Raw genomic sequence first — 15,664 nt, 5'->3', positions numbered from 1 at the left:
TAAAAGAGCCGACATGACAACCTGATCACGTCACGTTTCCTAGCAACTCCAAAATAAACTCCAGAAAGTCTCATCGCGCTGCCGCGAGGATAAATCAACACGTTATGAAGCAGCTTTTCATTTAAATACCATAAAATAAAATAATCTAATATTAAAAGCGGAACCAGTGTTAGAGAGTCGCGCGAGCCAGCCGGAAGCGTTTCAGGCGGAATAAATAGTGAATGCGCGTGTTTAATCGCTCTAAATATGTTCAAAAACACATTTCAGAGCGGATTTCTGTCTATTCTTTACAGTATCGGCAGTAAACCTCTGCAGATCTGGGATAAGAAGGTGAGCAGAATTATACTAACGTGCTAGTTTGCGTGAGTTAGCTCATCTGTAGCTAATGTAGTGCTGAGATAATGATTGACAGCATTGAGATTTATCATGTTAACATATGATCTGTATTACTACATATACACGTGTGTCTAACCGCATTCAGTGTAGTTGTCAAATGTCGTGCGATATAATGCATTCACGATAAGTACCTTGGTAGTTTGGAGGAGATTATATTATTGTTATTTTTGGGGGCACTAAAATGCATTTATTATACTTTACCATTATAGTACATTGGATGGCATGCACTTATATTGAAAATGAGTTGTGTACGGTAATATAATTATTGTCATCTTATATGACAGTAGCATTATATAACCATACCATTACTATACCGTGGTACTGTCACAGCACTTTTTGTGAGAGAATAAATATTGTAGAAATGTAATAAGCTAGCAAATATTTCCTTGGGTTTTATGTTCTGCACGAATATTTAGATGTGAGTCAGTACAGTATGTTTTTTTTTTATATGAATATATTGTTTTTATATATATTTGGTTTGATTTGTAATGTGTGTTCTTCGTTGGATTGTCTATATATTAACATGTTCCTGCAGGTCAGAAATGGACACATTAAACGAATAACAGACAATGACATCCAGTCTTTGGTACTTGAAGTGGAGGGAACTAATGTGAGGTAAGCAAGTGCGTATGTGTGTGTTAATCCATGTGTTTATGATAACATTGTCATGAGTAAAGCTGATGTGTGTGTCTCATATCCACAGTACCACCTACATCACATGTCCAGCAGACCCAAAGAAGACCCTCGGCATCAAGCTTCCCTTCCTCGTAATGATCATTAAAAATCTCAAGAAGTATTTCACATTTGAAGTTCAGGTATGAATCATGTTGTGACGTTCAAATATCCCTAAAGTTCTGTACAAATTCTGAACTGTATTGTGATGTTTGATGTGGTTTTCAGGTGCTGGATGATAAGAACGTCAGACGACGGTTCCGGGCGAGTAACTATCAGAGTACGACGCGTGTAAAGCCTTTCATCTGCACGATGCCCATGAGACTCGATGATGGTTGGAATCAAATCCAGTTCAACCTGTCAGATTTCACACGGCGCGCGTACGGGACTAATTACATTGAGACTCTGAGAGTGCAGGTGAGCCGCAGATGAGATGCAAAGTCCGCATCTGGACGTTCATGTTTTATCACACGACGGAAGTGGCAGTTTTAGTGAATAGCATTGTGTGTTAATGATGGTTTTCCTACAGATCCACGCAAACTGTCGCATCAGAAGAGTTTATTTCTCTGACCGGCTGTACTCTGAAGACGAGCTGCCTGCTGAATTTAAACTCTATTTACCAGTACAAAACAAATCAAAGGTGAATTCTAGTTACAAGACAATAATGATGTCTAGTTTAGACAAGTCTCTGCATGTCTATTCAAATTAGTGCTGGTTTAAATGGTTGATGTGGTGTGAAGATTTTATATTAATATTGTTCATCTCTTCACAGCAGTGACACGGCCGACTGGATTTCATCATCTCCTCCCTCTGTTTTTTCTGCACACATTCATATTGGACAGATTTCTAGTGGGCCAATCTGTGTTTATTTTTTTAAGTGTTATTTTGAAGCTGTGTGGATCTTTGTTGTCTGCTAATAAATATTTTATATGCTCAAACTGAACTCTGATCTGTCCGTCTGAGTGTTTAACAGTAGATGAAGTACATTTTGTTTTCTCTACAGATACAGATCCACACGATCTGAGGTGATGTTATCTGTTTCTGCATAACACACTATTGTCTTCTGTACAGATTTTAATACACAGGATTTTTTACTTTCAATGATGTAATGTTGTGTTATGATTCATATCTGAGGTCTTTATTCAAGATTGTTTTTATATTTGGGGGAAATGAGGTGTGAATGGTAGTTTCAAAAACAAGACATATTATGGTGTCTCGAAAGATTTATTCAACTTGAACGAGCTGCCGAAACAGTTAGAATGTAGCACTGCGTGTAGTGACAAACTTTGGCTTTTATAAGAAGTAGCTGCTGGTCGTTCGATTTAAAATATTTAGAAATTAATGCAAAGAACAGAACCTCTCTCTAAAAACAAATGCTTGAAGTACAATGAAATTAAAATATCATTAGTTGCACATTTAGTTTAAAACATTTCTTCTGACAGCACATACAGTACATTGTGTTCATCTCACAAGTCTCCATCAAAACCTTTTGAGATATTTTATATATTTATACACGATCGGCGAAGAAAATACAGCTGTAAGATGCGATTAATGGGGAAAACCGTTTTGAAACCGTTTTGATCCCATGATTCACAAAAGCAAACACTTGTGAACAGTTTGGCACATCAGAAGTCTGCTCATGATCTAAACTGCATTATCTCAATAATTAGATGCAAAATCTCAATTACTATTACAAAATGTTGCTGACAAAAACATCAATAAGGCTGATACTTGGTTGCCTGGTTTCCCAGACGAGGCTTAAGACTAGTCCCAGACTTAAATGAAGGTTTGAACCAGCTCAACTGAAAATAAATGGCCTGACATAGCTTTAAATATGTAACTGCCATTGTTTTGTCTCGAGATGCACACCAGTAATGTTTTATTAAAGGCATTTTAATAAAAGCAAATTAAATATCCTAATTTAACTAAGGCATAGTCCTGGCTTAAGATAAGCCTTGTCTATGAAACCGAGCGTATATGAATTAATACATCAACTGAGCATCATAAACCATATAATACAGGCAATTAAAATGGCACAAAAATACAATTTGGCTCAAACAAGGTCACATACAATAATGAGATTTCTACCTCTGCAAATTATAATAGACAACAAGCATTCAAATCAACCCTGTTTAAAAGACTGACAAACTTCATGCATTTATGAATAAAGTGCAAAACTTACAGGTTTGAACACATGGAGTAAGTAAAAGGGCGTGTAAAAACTCCATCACATCATTGGCTCAAACAGCAGTGAGAAGACATGATGTCATGTTGCTTTGGCTCGGCAGTGTGCACATGATAAAACACAAGCCTGCTCACTTAGCTTCGTATGTCATCGCAGAGAATTGGTCTTTTATGTCCCTTAAAAAGTTTCTTAGTAAAAATATATTCAACATCTCAGTTATTGAAGAAAACATCATACTGTGTCACTCTGTGACGCGACCACAGAATTCAGGACGTAATAGTCGTGGACGTACATCAGGATTGCAACGGGCTGACCGATGATCAGAGACATCCAGACGGCGGCGTTGCCATAGTTTCCCCGCAAGAACCGGCCCACAAAATAAGCCAACGGAATCTGAAAGATGCAACAAAACTTAAGACAAGAAAACATTTGTTCGTATTGAGCAATATCACTTATGTGAGCCTGACCTGTGACATCATTCCCAAAAACGCCCACAGCCGAAACATCTTCAATGGCACGCTCACCAAATACTGCCAGAAATAAAACAACCCAGCATCAGTTCCACTGACCATACAGAAAAACATGATGTTACTGTACAGGCTGAATGATTGTGTCGAAATAAAACCTCGTGGAAAAACGCTGAGAGGAAGAACACGGCGACCTGAGCTGCAAACTTATTCACTCCTCTCATCATCATGGGCTTATAAAAGTGTCTGAGAAGAAAAAGAGAGACGGAGGATGAGAAATGACTCTAAACATGGTACAGTGGCACATAAGTGAAAATATCACATCAATATCACATATAAAATCATGTTTTTTTTATTGTGCATTCTAATTATTATCAATCAAAATGCAGTTGGTTTGTATTGATTTAAGCCATTGTAACTAAAAATTACAGCTAATGAACAAAATAAAACACAATGAAATAATAAAAAACATGAATTTAGATTTTTTTAAACTACAGTAATGACAAAAGAAATAAATGCGTCCGTCCCACCGTAAACACCACTTGTGTACAGGAATGTTCCAGTTTGACCAAAAATAAGGGACAGTTTCAGAGTTCCTGAAAATACAAAAAAAAACATAAAGTCAACATTAAGAGTGCAGTGTGACGTATTTCTGATGGAAGCTGTCTTTTGAGGGAGAAAAACGAATGCAGATGTAAATAAAAATGTGCGTTTATCCATCTGGAATAAAAAAGATGACGGGAAGTGGCTTGAAATGCATGTGCAGTCAGCAGAAAGTAATGTTTTATTAGAGGCTGTATGTTTGAAAAGTGGTCAAGACAGAGAAACGCACCACCAGTCTCTGTAAAACTCTCGGTCTCCAAACTGAAGAAGCTCAGCCACGAAGTTCATACAGGAGTGAAAAAACCAATAGAAGAAGATGAGCCAGATCAAATGATTGGGTACCTGTAGAGGCAGAGGGGAGGAGCTTGTGCGGTTAGACACTCTTGAGGAGGAGGAGCTACAGACATGTCAATCATCAATCATAACCACTAAAGAGTCCTACTAGACATCATGAATGGATTAAATGTATGAATATGTATACGATGTCTATTATTATATCTACATTTTCACTAGGACAGTACAAGCCTGGTGTCAAGAATTTCACTATTGTAACAACAGTAGTCATAGCAACAACATTCACAGCAACAGCATCCATAGCAACAGCAGCGTCTGTCCGCACTTACTGCGAGTTTCAGCAGACGCTCCACCATTCTGGAGAAATCCATGTTCTGTCACAAGAGACTCACATCAGTCACGAAGATAAAGAAAAAGACTGACTAACTCACAATCCAAGTGTGTATCCTCAGTCAAATAAATCATGTTAAATTTCTTAAACATTTTACCTGAAAGGGTTTCATGGAGTTTTGAATGGTGGGAACCATCCACTGTTAAAAGACAGAAAGTCTTAAAGTTTGAAGAGTGGCACAAGCAAGAAACTGAAGAAAGAAAGTGTTTCAATAAATGACAAACCTGCTGAATCAACCCAACCATTAACTGGATCAAAAACAGCTGCAAGAGAGAAACAGTCGTCGTGTTAACCGTGATGTACAACTTATGTGCTTATATGTTGACCTCTGATGTCATCTCACCATCTCAAACAGCCGACGCAGTAAAAAGCGTTTTCGTATCCTCGGAGAGCGCGGGAAGTTCAGCTCGTAGCAGAGAGTCGGCACAAAAAGAAAATAAAACATATCTGTAACAAATGAACACAATATAAATATATAATCATAGCCATGTGTGACTAACAAAGTCATAATCGTGACGGCTGACGGATCACCGAGGGACTAAATTGACATGAGCTCATTTCTCATTTGCTCATTCATAATGCAGAAGAATTCACTGACATTTACAACACAAATGAGCTGAAACACATTTATAATTGAAGCTCATTAAGGCATCAGTAGTCTTGAAACAGACGAGCTGACCTCTGTGTGTCAGGTTACCCGGGTACAACACGCGTGTGTTTCCAGTGTTTCCATTGGCTCTGTGCACAGACGGGCCTACAGGATAAACACACACAACACATTCCAACAGCAATACACACAAGTTGTTGTACATCAGTTCTCCAGGAGGTGTCAGTAAAGCTTCATCACTGCACACACTCATGTTACATTCAACAGAAATCATCATTTCATCTGCTGTCACGGTACAGTTTATATGATCCTGCATCTAAACAACACGTCTTACAGGAGTGTGAGCGAGACAGCGTCCGAGCTTTGGCCTGTCTCGTCTCTCTGCACCATTTGTTGACGTCCCTGTAAGAGTACAGCTTCAGAAAGAGAATGGTGTAGACGCTCAATGCAAAGACACCTCCCACTGCAAGACAAATATCACATACACAATAACACAAAAACACAATAACATGCACGGCACAACCACCAATTTACACAGTCGCGAGATGGTCATACCTTCATCGCATTTTTATGAATTTTATATTTTTGGAAGAAAATCAAGGAAAAGTGCTGCTAGAGTAACAGTTCCTTTATGTTAAAACATTCACATGCAGTAGGGGTTTGTGATACCTGGGGTCATAGAGGTCAGGGTGAGAACCGTGGCTGCTGGGAAACATAAAATGACGGTGAGATTGATGCAGTGAAGGAATGTTCCGGTGCTCTCCGAGATGGTGCCCTGCGTTACAGCGTCAGGAAAAATGTGTGACGTCACTTTCTTACAGACGGATAATAAAAAAATATCCATTAAACAAACTTGAAATCTCAAAAACTTTGGAGCACTGGTTCTCAAAAAGGGGCTCCAAAATGGATCCGGGGGAGCCACAGGTTTCATGGATTTTATGACACAGAAAAATGATCGTGGGTTTTATGTGAACATTAGGAAGAATAAGACCGCCAACCAAAAGAATTGATAATCCAGTATTTTATAACTGAAAATATTTAAGATTAAAAGTCTTTCTTTGGGGGGCCATTTGAGAACCACTGAACTAGAATCGTATCCAAAACATACTTTTCATTGCGGTAATTCATAAACAAAAATGATGCTTAATGTTCATTGACATCTTTGATTCTGGGCTGAAATATAACTCATGTTCCGTTCAGTTGTTAAACTTTTTGATTATCTTCAGTCGTCGTGCATTGAGTTCTTTCCCAGCATGCAACTCACCACAGACAGCCGTCTCTCAATGTACAGAGCTGCCATTATAAACACGATAGAAACTGCATGGAACAAATAAGAATGTGTTAAATAGGCATAAATATTTATGGTGAATTATCAATCACAGAAGTCATAAACACGATATGCATTGATGACGGCTTTGTGATGATTGACGCCTCCGCACAATACGACGTGAACATGTCATTGAACAGAAATCTTTAGTACCGATGATCAGGCACAGAGCAGGCCAGCTGTAGGGGTCCTTCAGGAAGAGTGAGATCACCTGGATGGGGTCCACCAGAATGCCATACCTAAAGAGAAAACACAAACACACTTCTACAAACCAGACACGTGTTATAGATTATATATGAGATATTTTCTCTGGATCATTAACAGAGATGAATCACTGAGTTTAAATCAAACAATCAAAACTAATGTTGCTGATGTTCGGCTTACTTTATAAGGTTCTCCAGGAAGAGACGTGCATTGGTCAAAACCTGGAAAGAGAGACGAGTAAACTGACTGAATGCGTTTGTAGTTTATTCGTATCTATTCCTGAGTTAGAATTCATCTCAGAATCTACTGAAGAACTGTTTAACATTGACACTGATGTGAGTCATGTCAAAGGCAACACAGTCTCAAATGTCGTATTATTGTAATACAAATTAAAATGATAAGACCGGACTTTTATGTGATCGATCATGTTTCTTTCCACATTTATGCTCACTGATATTTAAAGGAGCCAGTCTTTTGGTGTTTTTGAAGCTTTGATGATGTTTATTTGCATGTGCAAACGTCAAGCTTTATTAGAGATCACACCGTTTTTCCTACTATGGCGAGGGAAATGACACCGGACTGGTTGGGTCACACCGGTTATATTAAATAACTCTAATTACAGAAGTGTTAGTTTTGCTTTTTTATATTGGACCCAAGTAGGATAATAAAACAAGCAGATTAAAAAGGAGACATTTGCAAGCAGGACTTCAGAGGACGTGTCATAGAAGTGTTTAAGAGGTAAGCGCACAGAACAGCTTTCACAGTCGATGTTAAAGTCAAAAAGCTGATATTTGACCGTTGGTTCTCTTAAAATGTGTGAAGCTGAATTCTTATGACCAGCTGTAGGACTGTGATAAAAGTGAAAGTAGTTTACATGTAGCTCAGACAAATGTTTACAATCTGACCGATATACTCCAGCTCTATAGTCCTTGAAAAGTGAATTCTGTTAAAGACAATATCTCACCTGGCACTGAACTTTGAGCTTTATCCTTTTGCAGGAATTATTTATGCTCTAACAGCAACATTACACACTAACTAAAGGTTGAAAAATGGGATTGCGGGGGAATGTGGCCTTTAAAACAGAGATTGTGTCTTCCGGCCTCTTCACAGTCTAATATTGTCATCATTTCTGAATGACGAGCAGGGAGGAAAGTCCACAGCACTGATAAACACAGGCTCATAAATACATGATCTCTATACACTAAAATAAATCTGTACAAATAGGGGAAAATATACTATATTAACACAGGAATTTTCCGCATTCATTTTTACAGTTGTTTTACCTTTATTTTACATTTTGCACTGCATTAAATTGCATTTTAGCATTGACGGGAATGTCTGTAAAATAAATGAAAATGTAATGGTAATTTTCTGCCTGTACTTTATCTGTTTTTTAATGTAATTATTTTTACTATGTATAGAATTAAAGACAGTGTTTGTGTAACTGGAATCATGCAGTTTTCTGTCCTGTACACTGTCTAGTGGTCTTGCATTGGTAGTTTGGTAACTTGTTCCAAATGTTACATCAACTTAAACTTGACGTTTAGTTCACTGTGATTTCCAGTAAAACAAAGAAGATTCTTATAAAACAAAAGACCTAAAATTAATTTTTTTAGTTTGACATTAGATGATTTATGACATACGTAGAGACGAAGTCCATTTGATTGGCCCTGCAGAGAGAACGCCGGTAACCTCAACACTGACTTCAACGCCTTCTAAATGTGCTCGTAGCAAGAGATTAGCGACACACAATGACAAAGTTGCTGGTGGTCTGAATGCAGCTTAACGCCGCGTTCACACCACCAGCGATACCAGCAACAAAGCCTGGCGATGTCATTCATTTCAATGGAGAGCCCGCAACTTCCGGTTACAGTGACTGTAGGTGACAGGAAGTGGGTATGTCTAGCGACACGACAGAGTTAATATAACTAGAGTTGCAAGAGACTAGTAAAACGCAGTGAAACAGTCGCTGGCGGTCTGTATGCACAGTATGTAGGCATAGAAAGTATAAGAAATAGTTGTTTATAATCATCATATGAAATTTCCACTGTAACAAGGCCTACATTGATTGGTGGATCTCTTTGCAGGATTATGGGCAGTGAAGTTCTTCTACAGATTGTATACTGTGAGTAAAAGCTCACTGTCCACCTGTCCTGAAAAAGTGGTTTAAAATCAATTTCTCTAAAGATGAAAAGAGTTTTTAAAGCTTCCGTTGAGCTCCGTCTGCGTTCCTCGAACAAAATCTCTCACAAGCAGCCCGCTTCCCACTTGACTTTCACAATTATCCATTAATAAATTCAAAGCAATCTAGGATATTTCATGCGGAACGGGGTAAAATAAAAAACCTCAGAGGACGTCAATGTGATCAGGTTTCAAAGGCAGGATTAATCTTGCTTTTAAAAACTCTGATTGGCTTTCCACGGCTTTGAAGAGCCTGCTGGGCTTCTCTGCGGTTCAGGGGGAAATAGATGTTTATTTTTAGAGGACATGTGACATTTCTGAGCGTTCATTGAAGTAATCCTCTGAAACGTTGGACGTTTCATTAACTGTACTGAAGACAATCTCTGATAGCTGTGACACACTGAAGGACAGTTTGACATTTGACTGGCACATCATCAGAAGTCTGACGGAGATGTGACCTTGTAGCCAGCCACATATGAACGTGAATATCATCAACACTATTTATAGAGAGCATGTGTGGATGAAGTACACAGGGGTATTAAACATTAGTACATTACACCCAATGGTGGAGTCTTAACACAATTTCAAGGGGGATGGTGCGATCAAAATTTTGTGTACATGCCATAACTAACCTTAAACGACAATTTTTAATTTATTAATATTAAGAATGACTAGAACTATAAGGTTTATTCAACGAAATTTGAGCTATCCACATGTAATAGATGCAATCTTTTGATGTTTTAGAACAAAGTACTACATTTCGTTACACTGTACTTGTATATGTGTAATGACAATAAAGTTGAATCTAATCTAATCTTGATGAACAATGAAAAAATTGAAACATTGCTAAATATTACTTCAAATTAAAAGTCTTTTCTATTTGAATATATTTTAATAATGTAATTCGTTCACAACAGAGACTGGGTGGACTGTATTTTTATGATGGTGTGATATTACAATAGCCTTAAAATCGGACTTTAAGCAAATTCATCTGATTCCTCATAGATTTTAGCGTCTGGTTTGAACCGTGCGGTTGAATACAGTGTGTGAAGCCTCGGTAGCTCTTTGTTGTATTCCGCGTTTGTGTAAATACATCTGGTCTTGTGATTACATGAGACTGAAGCCAAGAGTAAAGGTCAAAGTCTTGCTCAATACAATCCCGCTGAAAACAAGACAGACCTGAATAAACTGGACGATGCTAAAGGGCAGACGGGGTCTTCATGCCAAACCTCAAGCAGGTCGAAGGGGAAGATAAAATAACAGGTGTGACCGGACTGAAGTCAACACAGGTTGAAGGCCGACAGCGTGTCAGCGCTCAGGTGACAGAGAGGAGTTAAATATATCTCAAAGCTTCAATGACAGAAGACTGGGGAGATGCAGAACATACTTCCACACACATTCAGTGATTATTGATCGGTCGGTTGCGAGACTCACCAGCATGACCACACACCAGTTGAGGATTCCTCTGTAGTTATTGTAACCGCTGTCGGAGCTGAGCAGAGACTCCTGAAGAGTGTGACAGCTGAAGACACACAATCAATCAAACACAATATACAATCCGTTCCGCACATCCCTCACATCCATCAAGAAACAACTAAAAACTCATCTTTTTCAGCAGCGCGTGACAGGAACATGCTAACTTTTTCCCCCAAAAAAATGTTTTGTGTTGCTTTGTGTAACCCGGTAACTCGCCATAGCACTTCTTCTTCTATTGGTACCACTACGATTTAAATTAAAATGCTTGAATGTAAATGTAAAAATTGTAAATTGATCAAGATGTTCAGGATGATGGGACAAATGATGCTACAGATGGTGTGTTCCATCTGATATTACAGCTAAACCTGCACTAGCTACTGAACCGCATACATGAAACTTTAGATAAGCTCTGAAATTTGCATTGCTTCTTTTACAAAAATGATGACACAATTCAATTGTATTTATATAGCGCTTTTTACAATGTGCATTGTTGCAAAGCAGCTATACAGGAAAAGATAAGAAAAAACAAATAGGTATAAACACAGTGCATGGTTTTATAGAACAAGCAAGATCATTATGATAAATAATATATTGTAATATTTGAGCAGAGCCATTGGAAGAGAGAGTAGCGTCAACTACTTGGACTCCAATGGAACAGTTTTTTGACATCAATGGCGGTTAATGGAGGCTTTCAATAGTTCCCGGATGTTACTAGTTACGCATGGAGCTGCGATTAAACAGAAGGGTTGCACGGTGTACTGATGCTCCGGTAGCATTGCCCGCGATGCCTCTCTATTTTTAAAACGGTAGTATCGTAGTACCGTAGGTAATGTTGCATATGCGCATTAATATTCGTTTGAACACTTACATCTGCCTTGTTTATCTACTAAACTAATGTGTGTTTTGAATGACTCCGATGAGATAATGGTTCAAATTAGCATTTTAAACGAGTTGGTTAAATGATTCACAGACTGGAAAATTGACGCCCTTACTGACCGCCTTAGTTCTGCATTTAAAGTAAGCCTAATATTTCCCTTTTTAAAGACTGCTGTATCAATGAAATTTGTCTCACATTTAAATTAGTTCCCATGTGAAAAATGATCTAGTGTACTTTATAATATTTACAAAAGTAAACTACTAAAACTCATCGACACTAGTGTTTTTGAGTCTTACCATAGTAAATATTTAAGTTTACTACAACCCTACTAAATAGAACAACTGAGGTAAACTTCTAACCCATTTAAAGACGAAAGCCATTTAATGAACAAAAAAAATAAAGAAATAAAGCATTTACAGAGAAAACATAACTTCCTGCAACTATCTCAAGGCTCCATGAAACAAGTGACGCTCCAGCGTTTTGGACTTCTTTTGGCAGAACTCTCTCTCTCTCTCAATGGCTCAAAACAACACAAGCACACTTCTCAAGCAAAACATTTCACAAAACGTGTAGGTTTACAAAATAAAGACATCAGAATTAGCAAGTTCGTTCAATTCGATTTCTATAGCGCTCTTTACAATGTGCATTGTTTCAAAGCAGATTTAGAGAAGAACCGTTTTTAAAAGGGAGATCAAAGTATTGCTTCACTTTATTAAAATGTGCACAGTTAATGCGATGTACTACTCCAGTGTGAACATGAGAGACGTGATCTCATAAACACAGTAAAACTTTGCTGTAAATATGCAGTAGGTTTGCCAGTAATTTACTGTAGATTTACTGTACAATTTTGTATTAACTTACCTAGTTTATATATTTTTCTTTCAAAAAACAAGACTAAATATCTCGGGTCACTTTTCTTGTTATGTGAATGTATCGTACTTTAAGAAGTTTTAAATATTTTTCATAGAAAACAAAAGAAAATGATTAAGGAAGAATTTTTGGGCATTGTTGCTGTGCTAATGCCAGTCTCATAACGTGTTTTAAAGTAATTGAAAACAGTACTAATCGGAAAATATATTAAGTAGTCATTAAATCTACCGTAAATTACTGGCAACCTGATGCAAAAACTACAGAAAAGTTTGACATCCAGTAAAACATAATCTGGACATTGACTGGTTTATGAAAGTGAAGAATGTTCTGTGTTCGTCTGCAGATGTCATCTAATGCAATGACATGTTTAGTGTGATGAATGTCTTATACCGAGGTCGCTGTAATATCTTCTGTAACACAGAAATCATGAGAGATTGATTGAAGACAACGATCATGCTGCTGATGAAACGCAGCAGCAACCACAAACCCAGTTAATGGAGAAGAGAACGATTGCAAAAAACTCGTAAAACTGTGTAATACCCACAAGCCTGAGCCTAAATTCAGGCCATTTATATTTAAGAGTGCATTTAGGTCTGACAGCTGACAACATTCAGGGAGATTTTGTGAGACATCGTGTTTAGGGTGAGAGAGACATGGCATTGTTTGTTTCGGCATGCCATGCGCTCTCTCCTGTCTCCGGTCTCGTCTCTTGACCCCGCCCTCTCGTTTCCTCATTATTGATTGTTAATTATTTAATGCCCCGCACCTGTGCCCCTCTTGATATGGTTCCCTATTTAATGCCCCTGTGTTTTCTGTCTTATGCCTGCTCGTTTTGATTCAAAGCCTTGTTTAGAAGTTGCATCGTTCATGCCTTGGAAAATAGTCTAGTCTAGTCTAGTCTAGTCTAGTCTAGTCTAGTCTGTGTTTGGTCAGTTTATTGTTCCTGTTGAGTCTGTGTTATCCTCTCTTGGTCAGTATTTGTTTTACCCCCCTCGTGGATCTTTTGCTTTGTGATTTATAATAAAATCTTTGTTTTCTCCGATCCTGTCTGCATCTGGGTTCTGTTCCGTGCACACCATGACACTGCTACATTAGATCAACACACCCCAAACCCAAAGAAAGAACGATCTGATAAAAGTCCAACGCAGATGAAAGGCATTGATTGCAATAATATTACCGTTTTAAAGATTCACTACATTACACTAGATTGCATTATGACTCAGATAGCAGTACGATATCATATCAAAATGCCCTTTATGATACTCTTATCATTTGGGAACCTTCAAAAAATCTCATTGTTTTACAGTACATGTGCTCAGTGAATGATTATAACAATGAAAAATTAGATTATTATTATACCAAATGCTTTCCCTTCTGTTCTGTGTTTAGGAGGGTTAATGTGTTATGTGTTAAACGCTGTTGTTAATGCAGTAGTCATGGGTTTAAAGTTATATAATGATGTCAGCTCAGTTCTCATCGAGTTCACACAGGTGTTCAACAGAGAAACAACAGGTGTCTGAACAGTACATCTATTGTTTTATCATTTCAAACTAGCCTATTCAACTGATTTATTTTATATTTGAATTAAATATGTCATTTAAACAATTCACAATACTTTACTCAAATACTTTTGCCAAAGATATACTGTACATGTATATGAAGAATAAAGATGTGTTATGAGCATACATTAATAAGCCTTTATGCCTGTGTTTATGTATTTCTTCCAGATATTCAAAGTCTATATATAGACCTGTATGTCTAATGAATAAAATTCACATAAATATGTCAACTCATCCTCCAGATCTGTCATTTACATTAATGTTATGATGTGTCCGTCATGCATTCTATGGGAAAATGTTGAAATAAACACAACACTTGAATTCAACATTATTTACCGGAGTCTGTCAGTAATGGCATGATTGTCGTGTTTGTGTTTTCTCCCTGGTGAGTCGCGCCTCTTCTCCTCCTGCACCTGCCTGCTGCGCGTCTCCGCTGCGCCGCCGCGCTCCGCTCGAGTCCCCGCCGCTTCTCCGGAGATCGTGGTTCTGCGTCCGCGCTTCACCGGGCCTCTCTCGCTTCTGTCGCCCATTTTCGCGTTTATACGAAAGACTATCTCATGTCGTCCCCGTTTCACCGATGTATCGCATCAACGCATTGAATCCAATACGAGGGCAACATAAAGCCAGCCGAGCTGCGCACACGTTGCGCAATGGTTGTTGTGGGATCGATGAATGCACCCTGGCACACTTTACTTCCTCATAAAGGCGTATATTGATTATACTGATTTACAGTCTTCTGTAATGATTTGCCAATAGTGTTAAAACACTTAAGTCCATTGAATAAATTTGCCTTCCTATGATAATTGTTTGTCTAGGAGGCAACGGGCCCATATATATTTCAGCGTGCCTACTACTTAATCTATGTAATACTAAATTTAGAGACCTCAAATAAATTTGTAACTTTAAATAACTGATAAACACGAGCTTAAATTAAACAGGATAGTTCAACAAAAGCAATGTATGGTAAACTCTTCTATTCAGAGTGCAGTTCTTTAGCCAAAAGCTATTCAGACAGACAAAACGTTTCTAGAATCTTATTAGATTTAAACATTAACAGATTGTATTTGAAATATTAGAGAGCATTTTGTTTTAATTCCAGGGCAAAATGGGTCGATTTGGATTAAGGCATCTGCTAAAGGATTGCATTTCATGTTGTTAATTATACTTATTGTATGTTTACCAAACACGTCTGCATAAATTTCATGAAGATGAAACTTGAAACACTCGAATAGTCAGTAAAACATTACGTAACGCGTGTAAAAAGACAAACACGCCGCTTGATGAGCATGCGCAGACCAGAGCCGTCGAAAAACAGAGTTGCGACACGTGCATTGACGGCTTTTGGAAGAATGAAATGCAAAAGTAACTCGTGTCACGGAGCGCTCTATAGTTCAAAGCATTGCATTGAAGCCCATTCATTTCACTGTTTCCCAATACATCTCTGTAAAACTGGTGTTTTATTATAAGGATGTTTTGAAAACAAGATATGTGTGGTTGAATGATTTTCTATAAACTAAGACTGCACATTAAATAAAATGTTATCTCCGTGTATAAA

At 37.9% G+C, this 15,664-nt stretch overlaps 2 protein-coding genes across 2 annotated transcripts; one reads left to right on the top strand and one right to left on the bottom strand.

Moving 5' to 3' along the window:
* Positions 1 to 21: 21 nt before the first annotated feature.
* On the top strand, positions 22 to 2,011 carry cfap20 (cilia and flagella associated protein 20). The gene is made up of 6 exons (XM_056741673.1): positions 22 to 330; positions 932 to 1,011; positions 1,100 to 1,211; positions 1,297 to 1,485; positions 1,598 to 1,708; positions 1,841 to 2,011. Exons 1-6 carry the CDS (start codon positions 247 to 249, stop codon positions 1,844 to 1,846), a joined length of 582 nt encoding a protein of 193 aa, XP_056597651.1. The 5' UTR covers positions 22 to 246; the 3' UTR covers positions 1,847 to 2,011.
* A 272-nt stretch (positions 2,012 to 2,283) lies between these two features.
* dgat1a (diacylglycerol O-acyltransferase 1a) lies at positions 2,284 to 15,171 on the bottom strand. The gene is made up of 17 exons (XM_056741667.1): positions 14,446 to 15,171; positions 10,762 to 10,849; positions 7,327 to 7,367; positions 7,096 to 7,181; positions 6,880 to 6,932; positions 6,285 to 6,390; positions 5,950 to 6,078; positions 5,688 to 5,762; positions 5,352 to 5,455; positions 5,233 to 5,271; positions 5,106 to 5,147; positions 4,947 to 4,991; positions 4,553 to 4,665; positions 4,251 to 4,316; positions 3,879 to 3,966; positions 3,721 to 3,783; positions 2,284 to 3,646 (listed from the first exon to the last, which is right to left on the bottom strand). The coding sequence occupies exons 1-17, from the start codon at positions 14,637 to 14,639 to the stop codon at positions 3,485 to 3,487; spliced, it is 1,494 nt and encodes a 497-aa protein (XP_056597645.1). The 5' UTR covers positions 14,640 to 15,171; the 3' UTR covers positions 2,284 to 3,484.
* Between the last annotated feature and the right edge of the window lie 493 nt (positions 15,172 to 15,664).

Source organism: Triplophysa dalaica, chromosome 25, assembly GCF_015846415.1.
Source record: "Triplophysa dalaica isolate WHDGS20190420 chromosome 25, ASM1584641v1, whole genome shotgun sequence".
In the NCBI taxonomy this organism is placed as follows: Eukaryota; Metazoa; Chordata; class Actinopteri; order Cypriniformes; family Nemacheilidae; genus Triplophysa; species Triplophysa dalaica.
Note: the sequence above shows the minus strand (reverse complement) of the source record. Positions and strands in the feature narration are given on the sequence as shown.